Source organism: Cervus canadensis, chromosome 20, assembly GCF_019320065.1.
Source record: "Cervus canadensis isolate Bull #8, Minnesota chromosome 20, ASM1932006v1, whole genome shotgun sequence".
Classification (NCBI taxonomy): Eukaryota; Metazoa; Chordata; class Mammalia; order Artiodactyla; family Cervidae; genus Cervus; species Cervus canadensis.
This window is the reverse complement of record NC_057405.1, coordinates 12,279,906-12,304,257: the sequence shown is the minus strand read 5'-3', so window position 1 is coordinate 12,304,257 and position 24,352 is coordinate 12,279,906. Positions and strand designations below refer to the sequence as shown.

The following is a 24,352-nucleotide window of genomic DNA, read 5'->3' as shown; positions in this document are numbered from 1 at the left end:
CAACACTTTTTCCCTTCCGTACGTGCACTGTTTCAGTCCTGCACTGGTGGATGAGAGAAACCTGAGTGAGAAGACAAGATTTAGGGGACTGGCTTCTCTCTAAATCTTCACATAATCATTGGCAGTACATTCAGATGTTTTAAACTGTTTTGAAAAGAAAAAACAGCGAATTCAGATGCCTCTGATGGCTCTAAGGAAATATATGAGGAGAAAAAGAAGATATGAATTTGAACTTCTTGGGAGAGGTTTTCATTTTTTTTTTTCTTTTAAGGAATACAGATTATCCAGTGCCAGCCACTTTTACCCTTTTTCCCCCTAGACTCTATGTAATTCTAAAATAAGCAAAAATTAGTATTACAAGATATTGACACCATGATAGCATATTATGTTCAGAGAGACCAATTTATGATGTAGTAGACTTATATTTTATGTATCTATATATAATCTACATTAGTAAGTGGAAAACATTTATGCCGTTTTTTAGGATTTAAGCAAGTATGTGTGCATGGTGAATATAGCTTTAGAGGATATTGGAACCTGGGGCTTTTCTCCCCAAGTTTAAGAAAACTTGCTGTGTATATTTTGTTTGCTGTCCTAGACATTTTGCATATTATTTAATCCTTTAACTAGTCCAGTGAGAGTGTTATTTTCTTATGTTCAGTTCAGTCAGTCAGTCATGTCCAACTCTTTGCGACCCCATGGACTGCAGCACGCCAGGTTTCCCTGTCCACCACCAACTCCTGGAGCTTGCTCAAACTCATGTCCTTAGAGTCGGTGATGCCATCCAACCATCTCATCCTCTGTCATCCCCTTCTCCTCCCACCTTCAATCTTTCCCAGCATCAGGGTCTTTTCCAGTGAGTCAGTTCTTCACATCAGGTGGCCAAAGTGTTGGAGCTTCAGCTTTCACATCAGTCCTTCCAATGAATATTCAGGACTGATTTCCTTTAGGATTGACTGGTTTGATCTTGCAGTCCAAGGGACTCTCAAGAGTCTTCTCCAACACCACAGTTCAAAAGTATCGATTCTTTGCTGCTCAGCTTTCTTTTATTTATTTATTTATTTATTTTTTTCCAGTATTCTTTTTTTTTTTGTCATACATTGATATGAATCAGCCATAGATTTACACTTATTCCCCATCCCGATCCCCCCTCCCACCTCCCTCTCCACCCGATTCCTCTGGGTCTTCCCAGTGCACCAGGCCCGAGCACTTGTCTCATGCATCCCACCTGGGCTGGTGATCTGTTTCACCATAGATAGTATACATGCTGTTCTTTTGAAATATCCCACCCTCACATTCTCCCACAGAGTTCAAAAGTCTGTTCTGTATTTCTGTGTCTCTTTTTCTGTTTTGCATATAGGGTTATCGTTTACCATCTTTCTAAATTCCATATATATGTGTTAGTATGCTGTAATGTTCTTTATCTTTCTGGTTTACTTCACTCTGTATAATGGGCTCCAGTTTCATCCATCTCATTAGGACTGATTCAAATGAATTCTTTTTAACGGCTGAGTAATATTCCATGGTGTATATGTACCACAGCTTCCTTATCCATTCATCTGCTGATGGGCATCTAGGTTGCTTCCATGCCCTGGCGATTATAAACAGTGCTGCGATGAACATTGGGGTGCACGTGTCTCTTTCAGATCTGGTTTCCTCAGTGTGTATGCCCAGAAGTGGGATTGCTGGGTCATATGGCAGTTCTATTTCCAGTTTTTTAAGAAATCTCCACACTGTTTTCCATAGTGGCTGTACTAGTTTGCATTCCCACCAACAGTGTAAGAGGGTTCCCTTTTCTCCACACCCTCTCCAGCATTTATTGCTTGTAGACTTTTGGATAGCAGCCATCCTGACTGGCGTGTAATGGTACCTCATTGTGGTTTTGATTTGCATTTCTCTGATAATGAGTGATGTTGAGCATCTTTTCATGTGTTTGTTAGCCATCTGTAAAGACTCTACCAGAAAATTACTAGAGCTAATCAATGAATATAGTAAAGTTGCAGGATATAAAATTAACACACAGAAATCCCTTGCATTCCTATATACTAACAATGAAAAAACAGAAAGAGAAATCAAAGAAACAATACCATTCACCATTGCAACAAAAAGAATAAAATACTTAGGAGTATATCTACCTAAAGAAACAAAAGACCTATACATAGAAAACTATAAAACACTGATGAAAGAAATCTAAGAGGACACAAACAGATGGAGAAACATACCGTGTTCATGGATTGGAAGAATCAGTATTGTCAAAATGGCTATTCTACCCAAAGCAATATATAGATTCAATGCAATCCCTATCAAGTTACCAACGGTATTTTTCACAGAACTAGACCAAAGAATTTCACAATTTGTATGGAAATGCTCAGCTTTCTTTATGTTACATATGTTGAAATGAAAGCCCCCAAAAGTTAATAAGTTTCCCAGTGACACAGAGCAACAAGTTAGAATTAGGATTTGAACCCAGATTTGGTGGCCTCAGTGTTACAGTGAAAATTGTAAGATATATAAGAGCATAGAATAGTAGTTCTTTTAATAGCTTGGCTGCCTCTATCTAATGGAGAAGGAAATGGCAGCCCACCCCAGTATTCTTGCCTGGAGAATTTCATGGGCAGAGGAGCCTGGTCGGCTACAGTCCATGGGATCACAAAGAGTTGGAAGTGATTCAGCAAATAAAATAGAGCTTTTCCTTTACCACTTAATCCTTTTCTAATCTTCAATTGGTAAGGAAATAAAACATTGTAACTAAGATATACAAGATTTTGATCTGGTGTAAAATACAAACTGTGAAGTTATATTCTGTAAATATTTTCCAGTCTAAATTGCTATAGGAAAATGGACTTTGATTTTTATTATGAGCAAACTTATTTTGAAGTCTTCATTCTGAATTTGTAATACCAGTTATTCAAATCACATTTAGAAACATTTAAGTAATAGTTTGTGTAATCAATACATAATGAACTACCTCAAGCAAATGGTTTATATATATGGGCCAGCTCTCAATATTGTATCGTAGTGGGGAGCAGCATTGGGACATATACTCCCCGAAATATTTTAGCATGTAAAGTAATGCATAGCTGATGTCTAGGTGGTGTGATCTTAAGTGGTTAGGTATAGCCAAGCATGTTGCTGGCCTGGGTACTCAATGGGAATGAGAACCCCAGAGAATGAAACTTGAGTAGGGTCTGAATTGCCCTATATGCTGGTAGGTAGAGCCTGGTATGCTAATGTGGTACCTCCCTGAGCCAGTGGTGAAACAGTGGGCCCAGAGCACTACACTGTCTCTACCTGACAGATTTTACCAACAAGGCCTGCTGCAGTGACCGCTGAGCTTCATGTATAACCTTGTTAGAAACTGGGGTTGTATCACAATGAATTTTGTGTATACTGTCTGATTGCAGCTTTGGTAATCAATTAAAATGAAAGCAACCTTAAAACAATCCCCAAGTGTCATTTTGAAACCCAGCCTTTTATGCCCTGGCCTAGTTCATTAAGATTTTTCTCCCCAGCTCCACTGCTTTGGACTATACCATAGCTAGTACCCAACTGTGAGAAGCAGCAGCAGTAGGATCTTTATCAGACTTTAACTATGGTTAAAACTGCTTAGCAGCAAGTTCTGGGTGTCTGATTCAGACATTATTTTATAATGTAAAAACTGGGAAGATGTTTGTTTTTTAGTCTGTATCAGAGAACCACATCATAAAACAGTTCTCGTGGTTTTCCCACTTGAAAGATTTATGTGCCTGAGAACGTCACTTATACTAAGCTGAAAGTTTACCTGTTAAAAAAAAAAAAAATTTACCCTATCACATAGGCTATTGAGAAGGCCAAATTAGATCATACTTGTAAATAACATCACACTGTAAATTAAATAGACTTGTGTACATAAGAAAATGATAGTATAGATTTTTTTCAGCATAATCCTACAAATTATTCCCGACTTTGTGAAGTATTCTTATAGATCCTCCTAAATAGGAATATCTTTTCCATCACGTGCTATGAGGGACTTAGGTTAAATTACTGCTTTCATGCTTCTGATCTGTTTCTGGTAAAAGGAAAGTGCATTCCTAACTTATAAACTCCATAATGAGAGGGATCATGTTTGACTGTTTATGTCTTTACAGCTAGTATGTAGAACATTGTCTGGTATTCACTGTAGTGAATATATATAGTAGATACTTGGTAAACCTCTGTTGAATGAATGAGTGATAGCTCTCGCTTGCCAGTTTATCTTTTCTTTGTTCGATAAGTGAGTAAGCATCAGATAAGTTTGTCTTTCCACAGAATAACCACATCAGCTAAGCAGATGGATGGGAGATCTACAACTTGGAAAACTTGTAAAAAATTTTTTTGATCTTGTATTTGTCCAGAATTTTTAGCTCTAAAAGATAGTGAAATACAGTTGTATTTGTTTTGTTAGTTTATTTCATGAGATCTTTTTCCTTCTTTAGATATGTTTAGGATTGTGATGAAAAATTGCTTCATCAGAGAAATAGCAAATGTCTTCTTAAAACATCCAAAAACAAAAGTGAGCGAGAAAATCATTCAGTTCAGTTCAGTTCAGTCGCTCAGTCGTGTCCGACTCTTTGCGACCCCATGAATTGCAGCACTCCAGGCCTCCCTGTCCATCACCAACTCCCGGAGTTTACTCAAACTCATGTCCATTGAGTTGGTGATGCTATCCAGCCATCTCATCCTCTGTCGTCCCTTTCTCCTCCCGCCCCCAATCCCTCCCAGCATCAGGGTCTTTTCCAATGAGTCAACTCTTAGCATCAGGTAGCCAGAATATTGGAGTTTCAGCTTCAACATCAGTCCTTCCAATGAACACCCAGGACTGATCTCCTTTAGGATGGACTGGTTGGATCTCCTTGCAGTCCAAGGGAATCTCAAGAGTCTTCTCCAATACCACAGTTCAAAAACATCAATTTTTTGGCGCTCAGCTTTCTTCACAGTCCAACTCTCACATCCATACATGACCACTGGAAAAACCATAGCCTTGGCCAGATGGACCTTTGTTGGCAAAGTAATGTCTCTGCTTTTTAATATGCTATCGAGGTTGGTCATAACTTTCCTTCCAAGGAGTAAGCGTCTTTTAATTTCATGGCTGCAATCACCATCTGCAGTGATTTTGGAGCCCCAAAAAATAAAGTCTGACACTGTTTCCACTGTTTCCCCGTCTATTTCCCATGAAGTGATGAGACCAGATGCCATGAATTTAGTTTTCTGAATGTTGAACTTTAAGCCAACTTTTTCAATCTCCTCTTTCACTTTCATCAAGAGGCTTTTTAGTTCCTCTTCACTTTCTGCCACAAGGGTGGTGTCATCTGCATACCTGAGGTTATTGATATTTCTCCTGGCAATCTTGATTCCAGCTTGTGCTTCTTCCAGCCCAGCGTTTCTCATGATGTATCCTGCATAGAAGTTAAATAAACAGGGTGACAATATACAGCCTTGACATGCTCCTTCCCCTATTTGGAACCAGTCTGCTGGTCCATGTCCAGTTCTAACTGTTGCTTCCTGACCTGCATACAGGTTTCTCAAAAGGCAGGTCAGGTGGTCTGGTATTCCCATCTCTTTCAGAATTTTCCACAGTTTATTGTGATCCACACAGTCAAAGGCTTTGGCATAGTCAATAAAGCAGAAATAGATGTTTTTTTGGAACTCTCTTGCTTTTTCGATGATCCAGCAGATGTTGGCAACTTTTCAGAGTTAGGGGTATATATACATTGATTGAATTTCAGTAGATGCAGGGCTGTAACTCTATACCTGATGAAAAGGTAGTGCAAAGGGATGGAGAACAGAAATGACTCATATGCTGAGGTTTCAGTTCAGTTCAGTTCAGTCGCTCAGTCGTGTCTGATGCTGAGGTTTAGACCCTGTTTAATGAATGATCTCAGAATAACTAGTGAAATGAGTGGTTAAATGCAGTAATTTTCTTTTTACTGAATTTGATAGGTCCTTGATGATTGTATAGGCAAGACTTAAGGCAAAAGATAGGAACAAACATGAAGAAGACTTTAATAGTAGTTAGTTTCTTCTACCATTAATGACAAGGAAGTTATAGTAGAGTGAGATATATAATGATTGGAAAGACTTTTAAGTTCTTTTAGTCCTTTTTATCTCTGTTCACAAGATTCTTATTACTAATGATAAACATTAATTACAAGTCCTTCTTTAGCCATACATGATGCTATATTTTTTGGAGAGAGAACTGTAGAAATTTAACTCATGAAATAGACTCTTAAATACTTACAAGGAAAGAGCTTTTATTTTGAAATAATTTTAGACTTATGAAAAGTTGCATACAAAATAGATTGCTCTACTTTATGCATAGTTTTTTCCTGAACCATTTGAAAGTAATAAAGATATAACTCTCCTTTACCCCTAAAAGAGCATATATCTACAACTATTGTCAAATACTTGTTCCATGGGCTGAACTGTGTCTCCCCAAAATTTATATCTTGAAGTCCTGACCCCTGGTACCTCATAATGTGACAGGATTTGGAGATAGGGTCTTTCAAGAGATGACCAAGTTAAATAAGGTCATTAGGGCGGGGCCTAATCCAATATGTGTGGCCTCCTTATGAGAAGAGATTAGGATGCAGACACTCAGGGGAAGAGGATATGAAAGCACCAAAAGTAAATGGCAGGTTTCAAGCCAAGAGGAGAGGCCTTAGAAGAAATTAACCCTGCTAACACCTTGATCTCAGACTTCTAGCCTCCGGAATTGTGGAAAAATTAATCTCTGTTGTTTAAGTTACCCAGGCTACAGTATTTTATCATGGCAGTCCTAGCAAACTAATACAACTTATACAGAATGGCATAGGATAGCTTTTTAACATATTGCACAAAAAGTGACTTCAAGAGAAGGCCTTCACATTGTCTAAAGCAATCTGGGTTAGTGTTAGGAGTTTCAACCTATTTACCTTTTCTTTGTTTTGGGGAAAAAAATATCTGGAGTTGGGGGTGAGTTGGGGTGTGTAGGTTGCTCAGTAAGAATGTCATTCTGTTGCTTAGCAGCAGACAAGAAAACCAAGAGTGTTTTTTTAAAAGTTGGAGTTATAAATGGAACACCTGCATCCAGTTTTGATTGCCTCACTTCAAGAATGATAGAGCATAAATTGAAAGAATCTGAAGAAGTGAAAAAACTGATTATAGGTGTTGTGGGGGACTGGTATATGACAGTAATCCGTAGTGTGGTACAGCTAGTGTTTGCCTGGCCCATATGCTGGGACCATGGTTTCAAGGACCCCACTGCCTCCATCTTCATGAACTGGGAGACAGACAAAAGCAGTTGGTCTTTACTTCCGTTGAATATCAAAACTCACCTCTTGTTTTCTTTTTTCTGTGCCGGTTTATATATAAGTAAAATGTGTACCACTCCCATCTGTTGATGAGAGCACCTGGGCTTTCCTGCAGAAGATGCATGTCTTTTGAAAACAGTATGATTTGATTTAGTGCCATGAATTTGCTTTCTGACACGTAGATAATGATGTTCTTCTGGCTGCATTCTTACTTGATTTAAAGAACACATTTATGTATGTTGGTAAGTAGAAGCACAGATGGCCTTTATTTTGTTTATTTATTTTTGAAAGCTTCTGGCCAAGCCCCGGGACTGTGGGGTCTTAGCTGCCTGACCAGGGATCGAACCTAGACCCCCTGCCGTGGACATGTGCAGAGTCTTAACCACTGGACGGCCTGGGAAGTCCCTGACCTTTCTTTTAGTGGAGTGAGTGCGGCTAACAAACTCAGGGGGAGGGATGGCCTCTCACCAGAGCCAGAGCTGATTGCTAACTGAGGTCAAGATCGAGAGGAGCAGTTGAAGTAGGAAGAACCTACTTTGGTCACCTCTATGGACTAATGCAGGCTGTCGTTAGCTGTCACCTAAAATGCAGTCCATTTTAGAGAGCTTCATTTAGCTAGATAACATGTAAAACAAAAGATGTTAGTAGTTATTTGTTCTTAAACAGAATCAAGAATTAAGATTTTAATAACTTTTCATATATTCTAAAACTAACAAACTTTTATTTTTTTTTCCATTTATTTTTATTAGTTGGAGGCTAATTACTTTACAGTATTGTAGTGGTTTTTGCCATACATTGACATGAATCAGCCATGGATTTACATGTATTCCCCATCCCGATCCCCCCTCCCGCCTCCCTCCCCATCCCATCCCTCTGGGTCTTCCCAGTGCACCAGCCCTGAGCACTTGTCTCATGCATCCAGCCTGGGCTGGTGATCTGTAAAACTAACAAACTTTTAAAAGTCCTTAATATAGGTCTCCAGGAAAGAATATGGAAAAGAAGTTATACTTCTTTTCTATCTTGAATGGCTTTATAGAAGTGCCAGTGGAAATATGAGGCTTCTGGTGGTGAGTGTGTGTGACCTGTGTGACTGGCTATGATTCAGCTACAGTGAGAAGCCTATTGGCTTCTTGGGGGTCAGATTCATAATCATCCACCATCATGACAGTAAGCAGTATACCGGGTATAAGCAATCTACCTGGTAAGGACACATTCGTTAGAGAGAGCTGATTCTCTCACTGTTGGCACATCACAAGGGAAAACAGATTACAGTTATGAGACCTGTATAGTGAGTTTAGAATGAGAACAATGAGCATTATTTATGTGACTTAAATGCTTCAAGATGTCAGCACAAAACAGATTGATAATTTCCTCTTAACAGGAAGGAAAGGTATGCTTTTGGAAGATTAGGTCTTTGGATGAGTGTGTCCTCTTCACCTGAGCATCATTTAGATGAACAGTGTCAACCAAGTGTGCTTCAGACTTGTCTTCTATGCTCTCTAGACAATCCAACCCTTAACCCTCACATCAAAACATTCTTTCTGTTAATGTAGGCAGTAAGGTTACAGCCCAGTTCAGCTGGTATGCAAAGTGCCATGACTTTTTGACTGCACATCTCTGCCATCATCCATCGTGGGTTGATATGGAAATTGATCAGTTTAGTCATCTGTGACCAAAGATGTGTTCAACTGTATTATTATAGGAGAGATCTACTACCATGGTAAAAATAAACTTTGAAATGAGACTATAGGGCAAGGCAAATGTGTGTGATTCAGCCTTAGGTTTTGTTCTTTCACACACATTGGTTTTTGGAATTTGACACTGGAAAAGGTCAGTTTTCATTCCAACCCCAAAGAAGGGCATTGCCAAAGAATGTTCAAACTACCACACAATTGCACTCCTGCTAGCAAGGTAATGCTCAAAATCCTTCAAGCTAACCTTCAGCAGAACGTGAACCGAGAAATTCCAGATGTACAAGCTGGATTTAGAAAATGCAGAGGAACCAGATATCAAATTGCCAACATTCATTGGATTATACAGAAAGCAAGAGAATTCCAGAAAAACATGTGCTTCACTGACTATGTGAAAGCCTTTGACTGTGTGGATCACAACAAACTGGAAAATTCTTAAAGAGATGGGAATACCAGACCACCTTAAGTGTCTCCTGAGAAACCTGTGTGAAGGTCAAGAAGAAACAGAATTGGACATGGAACAGTGGACTGGTTCAGAATTGGAAAGGAGTATGACAAGGCTCTATATTGTCACTCTGCTTATTTAGTTCGCCCAAGATAGTTTCCTGGGCAAACTCTGGGAGATGGTGAGGGACAGGGAAGCCTGGTGTCCATGAGGTTGCAGAGTCAGACTCGACTGAGCGACTGAATAATGACATAATCTTGAACATTCTCTTTTTAGAGCTCAATCAGAAGTCTAACTTTTCTACCACAGTGTTGATCTTCAGGTTTAACCTGTTAAAGACAATATTGTTTTCAAGTTGTGGTTATGTATCAGTATATAAACTGTATCATATTATATATTTAAACACTATAAAAGAAACAGTTTACAGTAGATGATTTATCCAAACATCTATAAAGTAATTGAATTTAAATATCCTAAATATAGTTAGTTTCAAGTACTTTAAATAGTTCTTAAAATGCTTCAACTTTTAGTCTATATTTCCCTTACCCAAATTTATTGATATTGGAATGCTGGTCCCCCAAAAAATTAAATTAGTGAAAGAGAAATTCACACATGTATGTGTATCTTAAATTTCAGTAACTGAGTTATTGTGTTCTTAGGATTTCTTTGGTGGTATTTCTTATGTAAATTTATAAATATTCATTAGTGGATGTACTTTTCTCACATCTCACCTCATTACTTGTAGTTACTGCTCTGATGTGTTTGAAACATCATCCGTGAAAGCACATTTGTGATAAGGTGATGTCACTAGTCTATTTTAGTTAATGTATGTTTGTGATATATAGACTTGTTATCTGTTTCATTAATATGCTGTCTAGGAATCATGTTTTAGAGTAGAAAATACTGATTTTAAAAATTTTATCATCCTGTATTAAGAGTGTTGTATGTAAGGGTTGTATTCATTATTAAAGATAAGCAACAATTTTTAACTGTAAAAAATTTTAATTGTAAAACTTATTAACTAGTTATAATAATTATAAACCTATGTTAATGTAAAATAGTGACCATAATATTGCATATGTGGGTTATATAAGGTCTCATTACAAGATGTGCATGATATATATATATAACTGTTATTCTACTAAGCTATAAATCTGGACTATCTAAAGCTTATATGTAAGTATAATAAGCAGCAGTTATCATTTTACTAAGTATTTTTGCTTAGCCCTTTAGAAGTCTGGAAGAAAGATTATGATAGGAGATTACTTTATGGATAGCATCTCTTAAAGAAACTGTCAGTGAAAATCTGAATTTCTATCTTCTTTCATCTTTTACACATGCTTTTTAAATGTTTTATGTATTTATTTTTGGCTGTGCTGGGTCTTCACTGCTGCATAGGCTGTCTAGTCTCGGTGAGCAGCGGCTCTTGTTTAGGGTGATGTGCAGGCTTCTCATTGCAGTGGTTTCTCTTGTTGCAGGTCAGGCTCTAGAGTGCGAGGGCTTCAGTAGTTGTGGGCGTGTGGCCTCAGGTTTTTGGGACTCCCGGGTTCTGGAGCACAGACTTAGTAGTTGTGGTGCAAGGGCTTAGTTGCTCCCGGCATGTGGGATCCTCCTGGGCCAGGCAATGCACCGGTGTCTCCTTCACTGGCAGGCGGCTTCTTTCCCACAAGCCACCAGGGAATCCCTCCTTCATTTCTTAATAAATTTCCTTGTAACAAGTAGAGGCAATAATAATTCTCTGTAACCTATAGTTATCCATTGGATTTTGAAGCTGCTGATCAAGGCTAGTAGGTAGATTTCAGGTAGAATGCAAAAGGATTCTTTCTTTATGAATGGGAATCCTACTGGGTGCCACAGCATTCATCTAGCGCAGGGGTCCCCAACCTCTGGGATCTAATGCCTGACGATCTGAGGTGGAGCTGATGTAATACTAATAGAAGTAAAGTGCACAGTAAATGTAGAGCACTTGAGTCATCCCCAAACCGGTCCCCCCAACCCTGGTCCATGGAAAAATTATCTTCCAGGAAACCTGTCACTGGTGCCTAACAGGCTGGGGACGACTGACCTCGAGTATGTTTTGAAAATTCTGTGGAAGGAATTAACATGGATCCAGTCACTTCTTAGTGACTCCCTTTCCACAGCGATTTAAATAACGTTGACCTTTGTTTAAAAATTGCAAACTCATTTGAAAATGAATCTGCTGCTTTGCATTATTAAAGCTACTAACTATTTAAATTGTATTTTAATTTTATAGAGCTGCTCTTATGCTTATATTGAATTTTCCAGGACTAACCAGCAGAATTTGTCAATTTGGGGACCTTAAAGGTATCTTAAATCTTTTAAATGAGAGGTTCATAAAATTGTTCAGTTTTTATTTCTGAATACCTTTTTTTTGTAGTACCTTTAATGTAGCTTTAATCCATCTGTTTGTGTGTTCTAGAAGTGTAGAAGTGCTGCAAGTAGTCATTAAGGTAGAATTGTTTTCTTAAGGTGGAGGTGGGCTCGTTCATTCTGAGGATAGTAAATATTTTCGACCTTGCAGGCCATATGGTCTCTGTCATAACTACTCAGCCCTGCTGCTGTAGAGTGAAAAATTATAAACAATACAGAAAGAAATGGGTGTGCCTTGTTTCAACAAAACTTTATTTACGAAAACAGACAACAGGCTAATTTGGCAATGAACAGTGTTTCATCAACTCCTGCTCTAAATCATTGAGTCTGTGGTCTCTTTAAAATCAGGTCATTTTATGTCTAGAAGGGAAGAGGCAGTTTTTGCTTTTTGTTTTATCATCAATAGTAGTACTTTCATTCTAAATACTAATAGAACAGAGAAAAGAAAAGATACTAAGATACTGTAGGAGGGGATTGGTTAACTGGATTTGGAGAGATTGCAGGCTGATCTATAGATGTGTGCTCTATACCTGGGAAAGATTGAAAGCAGGAGGAGAAGGGTACAACAGAGGATGAGATGGTTGGATGGCATCACTGACTCGATGGACATGAGTTTGAGCAAGCTCTAGGAGTTGGTGATAGACAGGGATGCCTGGCGTGCTGCAGTCTTTGGGGTTGCAAAGAGTCAGACACAACTGAGTGACCGAACTGAACTGATATCTGGGTATTCCCACAGTGTCTGGCTTATCATGAGCTCTACTGGAAAGTCAGGAAACTGTTAACTTGTGCTTGCTCACTTCGGTGCTACCAATCAACCCTTTTATTTATCTCTATTTGACTCCTTGTTACATTCCTCACTGCATCTCTTCCAAGGTCATTCTTATCCCCTCATAGCTTGGTCTCAGCATTTGATCTCTCATCTCTTACTTAGGAAAGATGTGTGATATCATTCAATATGAATCTCTTATGTTCTATGTTAGTTCCTTTTTTAAGGTGGGAATGAAAAATGATCATTTTTATCTACAATTAAATGAATTTTTAATTCTCAATTTAATATGCAGACCGTGTAAGTTATTGTAAAATATTTGCCTAAATAAGTATAATTAGTCGTGAACAGCAAAGGAACTCAGCCATACATATACATGTATCTATTCTGCCCCAAACACCGCTCCCACCCAGGCTGCCACATAACATTGAGCAGAGAGTTCCATGTACTGCTATTCAGTAGGTCCTTGTTGGTTATCCATTTAAAATATAGCACTAACTGCTTTTTTTTTTTTTTTTGGTTTTGTAACACTTGAAATAGATTAAACAGAGGTTGTATACTATCATTTTAATTTTGTTAGATGTTAATTTAGCTCAAATATTTAGAAAGTTTGCCACATGTTTGAGTAGTAATTTTTTTTTTTAGTTTATGAAAGAAAAACTAGAAATCTGAATGTTTTGCATTGTTTGCTTTAAAATTTGTCACAGTGGGCATGTAATCAAGTGCAATTTTGATTGTTTAGAGATGTTTCAGGAACCATGATTATGTGGCAGTCTCGCACACCTTTGGGTTTCTTTAGTGGTGAGACCGTTTTCACTGCCCAGGATGGATGGGCTGAAATGGCAGGAACATGACTAGAAAGCGCACATTGCATACACTTCAGTCAGCATGTTGCTAGTGACAGGTGCTCGATGGTTGTTGGGATCCTTGTCAACAAGGAGAATCCTCTGACATTAAAGTCACCGGCTCCGTCCTGATTTGGGGTGGCTATTGGCAGCTCCATCAGGCTGCAGCTGATCAGCGAATGTCAAAGCTGTGCTGTTCTGCACTGTCACCAGCTCTTGGAATTTTTTTTTTTTTTTTTAGGGAGGGATGGTTTGGCTTATCTTGTTATTTCGTCTTCACCAGGCTTTCAAATTGCTTACCTTTGGGAAATGCACTGAGAGGTCATAGGGAATATAGGTGTCTTTAGGGCACGCAAAATCATATACAGAGTGACGACTTACGTGGAGACGAGTAATGATTACCTTGACTCCAAGCCAATCAATGGTGTGAACACCTGGGGACTCATTAAATGGCATTTGTGGTGTCTGTAACTGAGGTTTTGAGCTCTGTTTCAGGAAAAGCAGTGACAGCCCTTAATGTCTAATTGACCTCTTCTCTTTGTTTCACTTTCTTTCTTTTTCCTTATTTGTGTCTGATGTGGGTCCCAATGGCAGCAAACAGCCCTGCTCAGCATTTTGAACTTCTGTTCAGACCTTCAGCACCTCAGTTTGGGTAGTTGTGTCATGGTAAGTATTGGAAAATTCTTTTTTCTTCCCATGGGTGAATTTTATCCCGACCCACTCCACACCCACCCACAGCTTTTCAGATTTATGGTTAACAACTGTGCACCCCACTTTCAAACATTTTTCTTAAATCAAAGAGTTTGTCTTTGAAACATGGACATTACTTATCTGTGAGAACAAGGAAAGAAGTATAGTGTGGTGTAAAGTGGGTGGTTCTACCTCAAGTAAGATGGTATCTCAGACAAGCTATTTACCTCTCTGGGCTTCTTTACAAAATAATAAATCAGTCATACCCAAATGCCAGTAGTTTGGTAACTTTTTCATGAGGCTAATTTTAGTTTTTGAGATCTAAGATTATTTCCTGGAAATGATGATAGTAGATAAATTTATTTTGTTTGCTTTTACGTTTGTTTTACTGTCCTTACTGAGTAAGATAAAATGATGGACACCAGCCTATGTTGATGCTCACGTATTTTTGAAGTGTCACTGGTCTGTGAAATCCAAAAGTCTAGAGACTCTTGGAATAAATAATCTTGAGATTTAAAATTGTAGCTTACATGTCATTGAAAGAGTTCATGGCATAAATTAAATGTTTTTCAACTAAATGGCATGGTTAGTAGTGCTGACACTTAAGGGATAGCAGAGCCCTTGGTGTGTGTGTGTGTGTGTGTGTGTGCGTGCGCGCGTGCGTGCATGTGTGCATGCATACACACTCAAAGGAAGTGCATCTCCCAGTGTAACTGACTGTGGAGCAATCGATTCCTTTTTATTTTCTTACCTGCCCCCACCCCACACACACACACTCAAAGCAGATTCAGGAGATCCTAAATCATTCCAGTTTTGCATCCTCTTATTAGGAAGACCTTAATAAGCAGGATGGTTGCAAGATCAAAGTTTCTTAGGCCTTGTTAAACCACGTGTATAGACTCAGGTGGGCTTCTTTGGTGGCTCCGAGCATAAAGAATCTGCCTGCAGTGCAGGAGACCTGGGTTTGATCCCTGGGTTAGGAAGATACCCTGGAGAAGGGAATGGCTACCCACTCCGATAGTCTTGCCTGGAAAATTCCATGGACAGAGAGCCTATGGGTCTACAGTCCATGGAGTCGCAAAGAGTCAGACATGACCGAGGGACTAAGATTTTGGCTTTCACAGGCTCAGGCTCATCTTGGTCTCTGGATCTTGGGAGCCTACTCACTCAGCATTAGGTTTTGTTTACTTCTGATCACCTTTTTACCTTCGTAAGCCATTTCATGGGCTTCTGTTGGTCCTTCTAGTTTCTCTTCTAGATGAGTTCAGTGACATTCCATGGCACTTCTGTGACAACACCAGCCAGTCACTGTCACTTGGATCTTTGCCTGTGGTTAGCCCGCCTTCTTTAGATTGGTAAGGACCCTGTTTTATCTTTGGCTAGAGGTTTCTGCCTGTTAATTACCTCCCCATAAAGTAGAGCAGCATTCTCTAGAAAAACAGGCCTCTGATCACAGGCACTTTAGAGTTGGAATTATGTATGTTTACAGTTGGAATTAGGTGTAGTAGCAGGCAACCTTTTCCAAAGTTGACCTATGGAACGTTAGTCCTAAAAGATATTCAATTTAGAAGGTTGTGTATTTATGGGAGAGAGTAGGGCAAATAGAAATTCTGGGTCAAAATTAGGAAATGATGCTCCTATATCCTCCTCCTGACATTTTCAATAGTATGTCCTACAGTAAAGAGACAGTTTGCCTTTGCTGAAGCCAGTATTTTCTAGCTTTTCCTGACACTGAACCTGTTTTTCCGTGTTACCTCTGTGAATGTGTCCCACTCATTCCCAGAGGCCCTGGCAGCCGCTCCCCCCTCCTTCAACCCCTGCCACTGTAATCACTCTCACGGCACCTTGTTTTATTATTTTACTTATCACTGTCTGAATTTATTTTGCTCACTTATCTGTCTGTATGTCTTTCCAAGAAATGTGAGCACAGTATTTTTTTTTTTTTTTTTTGGTTCACGGTTGTTCCTGATATCTGGAGTAGTGCTGGCACATTGTAGATGAAAATATGAATAAAGAAAGAAACAAAAGGAAGTAATCATTGGAAATGTTTGCTGTTTCATTTCCTTTTGATGTCTGGTGATAATGCCAATACCTGATTATAACAAAAGCAAATAAAACTCTTAAAAAGGATCTGTTTAAAGAAACATTAAAACAGTCAAAGTCTGTGAATAGCAGTGTTTAATTCTTGGTTAGTAGAAGCTATTCCCATGATCATGAGTTAAATCACTGGACACCCCTGATAACTGACAACAGCTAACGTATCGAGATCTAAATTATTTTCAGGTTCCATCTTCAGTCTCCAAGGACCTCATTTAACCAAAACTAGTATCTTTATTAGTACTACCAACATATTCACTTCCTATTTTAGAGCCTGGCAAAGTATAGGCCTTTATCAGGGAGGTCTTACGTACCTATCAAAGTGGGAACAGCATTGTCACAGTGGGAGGCACACAAGAACACTGAATAATCCTCAGATTCTTCCGGAGGGCCTGAGGATTTCAGGCTGCCTTTGGATTTACTTCATTAACGTCCTGTCAGGAATTCTTTTAAGTGGATTTTTAAGGACGTGATTACCCTTGCTGTTTTATGAAACAGCGGCTGCTCTGGGAGATGAGTGAGCAGATCTGTATTATCTGCAACGTGGGGATGTTTACATGGAAGCAAACAACAGGAGGTGATTAAGGATGTTTGAACATGCTCCAGACAGTTCCTGTTTCTGAGCAGAGTGTGGGAAAGACCTAAATTACTTGATTTCCAGATTGAAGACTATGATGTGACAGCTAGCATGATAGGAGCCAAGTGTAAAAAACTCCGGACTCTGGATCTGTGGAGGTGTAAGAACATCACTGAGAATGGGATATCAGAGCTGGCTTCTGGGTGTCCGCTTCTGGAGGAGCTTGACCTCGGCTGGTGCCCTACCCTGCAGAGCAGCACTGGCTGCTTCGCCAGACTGGCACGCCAGCTCCCAAACTTGCAGAAACTCTTTCTAACGGCTAACAGGTCGGTGTGTGACACAGACATCGAAGAACTGGCCTGTAATTGTACCAGATTACGCCAGCTGGACATACTAGGTAAGGTGCAGTCTGTAAGTTTTGTTTTAAAGCCTTGACATTAAAGCTAACCTCAGACATTTTATAAAGAAAAAAAAATCTTGGATGCAATCAAAATGTTGTCTTGATAATTATAAATGTCCTTAAGTAAGAGAGGGAGGGCAGTAACAGAATTTTATCATTGAACTTATCAGAAAGCTCTGAATAATCCTTAGTTCTTGATCTAGTGAGAAGGATGAGAGTTTGTATGAGCCGTGTTCTCCATTTTTATTGACAGATAAGAAATAATTCATTTGTATAATGAATTCAAGACACACACACACACGGCTTCTTGATGTTAAATTCTTGATTAAAGAATACTGTAAGTCTCTATCCCTGATGATTGTGCTTTTAGGAGTAGTTCTACCCTAAGGCAGAGCTATTGAAAATCCTTCCCAGTTCTGGGATTCCTTGTGTTCCTGGGATTCCTTTATTGCAATTTACAGCCAGAAACCGTGTGATATTTTGTTACTTCTGATGTTGGCCAGAATTGCTAGAATGCCACGGTTATAATTGCCCACACAGTTGTGAACTCAAAACACTTGCACTGTGTTTCTGGTAATCTATTAATACTAATAAATTAGTCCTTGAAGTTCTAGTTATATCTTTTCCTGTTTATTCAACATGTAACCAAAGGGAAACCTGAATCTTTTCAGCCTTGGTGTTTCTGGTTTCACTTAAAATCTCTCCACAGTCCAGGCTTATGGTACATTTGTAGGTGTTGCTTATATAGTCATATGTTACTTATCCAAGTTACTTACAGGCAGAAATTGTTTCTTAAAAACTTAGGAAGGGAAAATTGAGCCTATGGGATTAATAGTTACAAACTAAGTAACAAAGAGATATAGGCTAGAATTATATCCAGTATCTTATAATAACTTATAATGTAATACAATCTTCAAAAATTACTGAATCATTATACCACATACTGAAACTAATACAACATTATAAATCAACTATACTTCAGTAAAAGTAAATGCATTTTTAAAAATCAATAAAAGAAACAGTTGATTAACAAAAACTTAGGAAGAACTTCTTGTCTATTATATACACACTTTCTGCTAGATACTTCTTCTGTATTATATTCTCCTTCATCTTCATAGCTCAGAAAGCCGGATATCATTGTCTCTTCATAGTTGAGGATGCTGGAGCCAACAGTTAACATGTAACAGAGCAAGGGTCAAGTACAAGGATTTTGACCCCAGGATCAGTACTGTCTTTTCAAAACACCAAAACTTGCTTGTTTCTTTTCCTGCCTATTCATGTTCTCCCTTGAATTAGCCTAGACTTTTTTATAAGATAAATATTTTGAAATGTTCAGAAAAAAAAGTCAAAGTCACAGGGACGATGAGAAAAAGCAGCCAAAGGCCTTTTAAAATAATCACGAATTGCATCAGGCTTCACTTCAGAGAATGGTGCCAGTGTTGTTTAAAAGCTATTTTACAGCTCCCCCTCCAAAAAACCCTCAAATAAACTCCGAAACATACTCTAGAGATGGAGAGTAGCCAGTATCTGAAAACAATGCTACCAAACTACAAAGATATAAGTTAACACTGATCCCAAAACAAAGCACAGTTGTTATGGACCATGGGTTCTGTTGTCAGGTAGCCTAAGTTAGGTCTATGAATGTATGAATTACTTGACAGAGACATAAATGCAAGTAAGAAGTATCATGACTTCTTTTGAAATATGTGTGACTTGCATGAACAAGGGAGTATCATTATTTATTTTGCTGAGTATAATTATATAATTTTCAGTGGAAGATGACCATCATGCAAATATATTGGAGCATCTTATTTCAAATATAAAGAGCACAGTAAAAAAATATCACTAATAATAATTCATAATGTTAACAGTGATGGGACTGTATGCTTTATACTGTTCTGAGCATATTTTAACTTATTTAATCATCACCATAACCTTATGAGGTATTAATAGATATATTAGCCACAGAGGAGAAACAGGTGGAAACAGGTTAAAATGATTTGTCCAGGGCTCCTGACTAGTAAGGAACCTGGACTTGAACCAGAGTCTCTGCTTCTAACCACTGTGCTGTATTTTTATTGTTTTTTGGTTTCTTTCCACCATTTAGTGTTAGAATCCTTATTGTTTTCTTTTAAAAGGGATTCTTAGTTAAGCTATGCTGATATTCATTATTTTATTTGTCATTTTGTGGTTAGCACATATGAACATTAAGTGGCATAGCTTCTTCCTACTAAACGTACTTCTCTATCAGTACAAAGCTGCATAAGGTAGAGTCCCTGTCTTCAGAGAGTTGATAACCTAGCAAGAAGGAATAAAACAAGCATAAAAATAGCTGTAAGGCAAACTAGAAGCAAGTCCATCTCGAGGAAGCTCAAAGCAAAGAGAAATATATATATGATCAGAGAAAGAAGGAAAGGCTTCATTCAAAAGGCTAATAGGGGACTGCCCTGGTGGTCCAGTGGTTGAGAATCCATCTGTCAGTGCAGGGGACACTGGTTCGATCCCTGGTCCAGGAAGATCCCACTTGCTGCAGGGCAACTGAGCCCATGTGCCCAACTACTGAAGTCCCGTTGTCTTAGAGCCCGAGCTCTGCAAGAAGAGAGGCCACTGCAGTGAGAAACCCACGTGCTACAGCTAGAGAGTAACCCCTGCTACCGCACCTAGAGAAAAGCCATGCTTAGCAACAGAGATCCAGCACAGCCAAAAATATATAAAATAATTTTTTTTAAAGGCTAATAGGTATTTGAAAGATAGACTTAAAAAGTGAGCGAGAAATTGGGGGAGGAGGCATTTTAGGCAGAAAGAACAGCATGAAGCAAAAGCAAAGCTGTTGAAATTACAGGATATCTTAGCGAACAGGCAGTCTTATTTGATCTAAAATGTTGGTATAATGGAGGGTATCATGGGGAGTTTTGAGCTCCAGGATGAATATCTGCACAAAATTAAACAAGAGCTCTTACTGGGCTTCAGTTAGGGGTATGAGGGATATGTTTAGAGCTATGTTTTAGGAATCTTTACCTGGAAATGAGTAGTAGGTGACTTGGAGAAGGAAGAGATCAAAATCAGAGAGACTGGCTGCAATAATCCATCTAACGAGGGTCGACACCAGGGTAATGGCATTGGGAAATTAGCCACCATCGCTTCATCCTTCCGTTGATGCACACCTATTGAGCGTATATTGTGTTTGGCCTTGTTTTCAACACGGGAGATACTCAGTGCCCTGAAGGAGCAAGCTGACTGAAAACAGAACTGTGTCCTAAGCAGACAACAAAACAACATCACAGAGTGCCCTGGAAGCGTAGGTCGGGGACGCCGGCCAGTAAAACGTTCAGTCTCTGACCTCCTTCCCTGACGTTCTCTTGGGCTTTAGGAGCTCCAAATTTATCAGGAAAGACTTCCTAGTGGCTCCGTGGTAAAGAGTCCTAGCTGCAACGCAGGAAACACAGGTTTGATCCTTGGGTCCAAAAAAATCCCCTGGAGGAGGAAATGACTCCCACTCCAGTATTCTTGCCTGGGGAGTCCGATGGGCTATAGTCCATGGGGTCACAAAAGAGTTGGACACGACTTAGCAATTGAACAACAAAGGTTTATCAGGAAACTCAGATTCAAATGACCAAGACTAGCAAGTAGACAATGGTCACAACCCTAAGTGAAAAAGTTCACAGGTGTCAGTGAAGTTTTCTGATCTTAAATAACGAAATCCCGCTCAGGATAGCTTACAGTATAGTGTTAGTCTCAGTCATGTCTGACTCTTTGCGACCCTTGGACTGTAGCCCACCAGACTCCTCTGTCCATGGAATTCTCCAGGCATGAATACTGGAGTGGGTGGACATTCCCTTCTCCAGGGAATCTGCCCCACCCAATCTCCCACATTGCAGGCAGATCCTTTACCGTCTGAGCCACCAACTAAAGCATACGAAAAAGACAATTATCATGAAGATACAGGTGTCCGTCTCAGATCCCATGGGTAGAAGCTGGCTGTGGTCAGACCTCAGGAGGGACCGAAAACCATCGGAAGGCGAGGGAGCTTTTTCTCTTTTTCCTGCCTTCTCCTGTCTTGCCTACTGAGGCCCCCGGCCCCGACGCCCTCCCTCTGCTGCCTTAGGCTCTGTGTCTGCATCTCCCCCTGGTCCCGCTTTGTTTTTCTCTTGTCATGCTGACCATATCTGCTTCTCGGGGTGCACATGCCCAAATATAGCAACCCTGGCCCAGTTTTCCAGGTCTTTAGTTCAAGAGATTGAGTGGGCACTGGAGACTTTCAGTTCAGTTCAGTTGCTCAGTCGTGTCCGACTCTTTGCGACCCCATGAATCTCAGCATGCCAGGCCTCCCTGTCCATCACAAACTCCCAGAGTTTACTCAAACCCATATCCATGGAGTCGGTGATGCCATCCAACCATCTCATCCTCTGTCGTCCCCTTCTCCTCCTGCCCCCAATCCCTCCCAGCATCAGGGTCTTTTCCAATGAGTCAGCTCTTCGCATGAGGTGGCCAAAGTATTGGAGTTTCAGCTTCAGCATCAGTCCTTCCAATGAACACCCAGGACTGATCTCCTTCAGGATGGATTGGTTGGATCTCCTTGCAGTCCAAGGGACTCAAGAGTCTTCTGCAACACCACAGTTCAAAAGCATCAATTTTTCAGCACTCAGCTTTCTTCACAGTCCAGCTCTCACATCCATACATGACCACTGGAAAAACCATAGCCTTGACCAGACAGACCTTTGTTGGCAAAGTAATGTCTCTGCTTTTTAATATGCTATCTAGAGTGGTCATAACTTTCCTTCCAAGACTGAATCCCAATTCTGAATTCCTAGGAGGATCTGCATTGGTTTGCCACAGGGCTGGTCACAGTCAGGATAGCAGTATAGTCACAGCTTCTAAAGTCTGTGGCAGGGAGGGGAGGAGATAGGATTTCTCACAGCAAAAGGCATAGACTACTGTTTCAGAAACTTTAATCCTCATGCCACGAATCTATACGCAATACCATTGGGGTTTTTTTTTTTCCCCCCTCCCTAGAAAATCTGTAGTTACAACACATGACATCTTAGAGCCTAGTCATATTTGGTATGTATTGAGTGCCTGCCATGTATCAGGTGCTTAACATAATTTATATGATTTATATTCCGTCTGAATACCCCATAATCACTTGAAATTTATTATGAGCTAAATAGTACTCATCAGCCATCATTTGTCTTCCAGTCGTGCCGTTTTAAACTTACTGTGAAACGTATCAAGTTGTATTGTACGTATTTGCTTTCATCTCTGGTCAATGAGTTCTTTAAGGCAGGCACGTGCCTCACTCATCTTTGTATCTCTAGTTCCCTGAGACAGAAGTTTCTACCGGGCAGTTGCTCAGTAATTGCACTGCATGGAATTAGAGGTTGAATCATTGTTAAGTATTGAGGCCCGATTTGACCCACGGGTTCAGGAAAATGAGATGTGCAAACAGTTTTGAACTGGAGTGAACAGCAATAGGGACGTCTGGAGGAGCTGACTGGAAAGGGTGGGAGGTAGGAATGAAAATCAAATGGGTAGGTTATTGATGACATTCAGGTCCTAGATTCACCAGCTTGGCTGGAAAAAAATTTTTGACAGGACAATTTCAATATGAAGTCATTTAAGAAATGATTTTAATTCTTAAAAGGTTATTTTAAGTGTATTTTAAGTAATTCACAAAAGGAACTCTTCATCAGGATATTATACACATGTTGTGTAACGTTTTGTTCTGTATTGTTTTTAAACAGGAACTAGAATGGTGAGCCCGGCATCCTTAAGAAAACTCCTGGAATCTTGCAAAGATCTGTCCTTACTTGACGTGTCCTTCTGTTCTCAGATCGATAACAGAGCAGTGCTGGAACTCAGTGCAAGCTTTCCGAAAGTGTTCATAAAAAAGAGCTTTACCCAGTGACTCCATATATGTCCTGTAATAAAATGAATGTGCTTTTTCAGGGCTTTGTTTGGGGGTTGATTTTGTTTCATTTTTATAATGGTGGGCATGTCCTAATATCCCATTAAGACATTCGTGAATTTTAAAGAAATATGTGGGATTGTCCCTTAAATCACTGAATCAATGATTTAATCAAATGTTTTCACAAAATAATGTAAGCACTTTCCTTCAAGAATATTTGAGTGGCTCATATTATTTTTATCTTATGTTAATCAGTGGTGTAATGCTTCAGTCAGTAACTACATGTTTGATAAAAGTAATATGGAAACATTTTAACTTATTTTGAAAGGAGCACTTTGGACAATAAAGTATCATGATATTTATGCAAAAATAAAATTAATTTTCCACACCTCCATGTAAGGATGCCTTATTAATAATAAGCCTTATGACCAGTGTTCTGTTTGGTATGTACAAAATTGTCAGAGTTGTGTGAAGGAAGAATCTTATTTTTCATCTGTTAAGGTTATTTTTTAAGTTGATGTACTAATTATTCAAGTTGAAAGTTTTTCGTTTCTCCACTTTTCTTCTGATATGTTTATCTATTTTACTGTTGGATAATAACTATAAAAAGATGGGCAAAAATAAGAACAAGAGGTCCTAAATGAAATAATTTTACAACTGCTCGGCAGATGCCTTAAAAATTTGCCAGAGGGAAAGGTTTAAGTCATCTGAATTATATGTGGATTTTATTTATTTGTTTTTTCTGTGCCCCCAGCACCTTAAATAATCAGAAATCAGGTATAGTGGAGGAAACAAAGCAAAGAAACCTTGTTTTGTTGATGGTAAATTGATTTAGTTGTGCTGCTAAGAAAGTAGAAAATATTTTGTGAAATGAAAAAGCAGGCTGTTCCAAATACCAAACTAATATTAAATGTGTAGTGTAACAAAATTTGTTTTCCCACACAGGGCAAAGTGTTAATTTCCAATATCCACACATCCTAGAGAGATCCTGTAGAACTCTGATGTCCAGCGCAGCAGCCACTAGCCACATGTGGCTGTTTTATTTAACTTGAATTTAATTAAAAATTCCATTCCTAGGTTGTACTAGCCACATTCCAAGTGTTTAGTAGTTCCCCGAGGCTAGTGGTTATCATATTGGACAGCACTACTGTATAATTTCTTGTTATAAGATGTAGTCATTTAAGAAGAAGCATATTTGGGTTAAAAATTAGCATAGTTAATATATATCTCTAGGAAAT

The 24,352-nt window shown here is 39.2% G+C and overlaps 1 protein-coding gene across 2 annotated transcripts in view; it reads left to right on the top strand.

The window, feature by feature from the left end:
• Nucleotides 1-23,508, top strand: part of FBXL4 (F-box and leucine rich repeat protein 4) — a 74,344-nt gene extending 50,836 nt beyond the window's left edge. For both annotated transcript variants that reach the window (XM_043439379.1, XM_043439378.1), the window contains exons 7-9: nt 14,040-14,111; nt 16,894-17,206; nt 22,951-23,508. In XM_043439379.1, the coding sequence (XP_043295314.1) occupies nt 14,040-14,111; nt 16,894-17,206; nt 22,951-23,114 (549 nt within the window). In that variant the 3' untranslated portion in view covers nt 23,115-23,508. The remainder of the gene's footprint in view (nt 1-14,039; nt 14,112-16,893; nt 17,207-22,950) is intronic.
• Nucleotides 23,509-24,352: the final 844 nt, after the last annotated feature.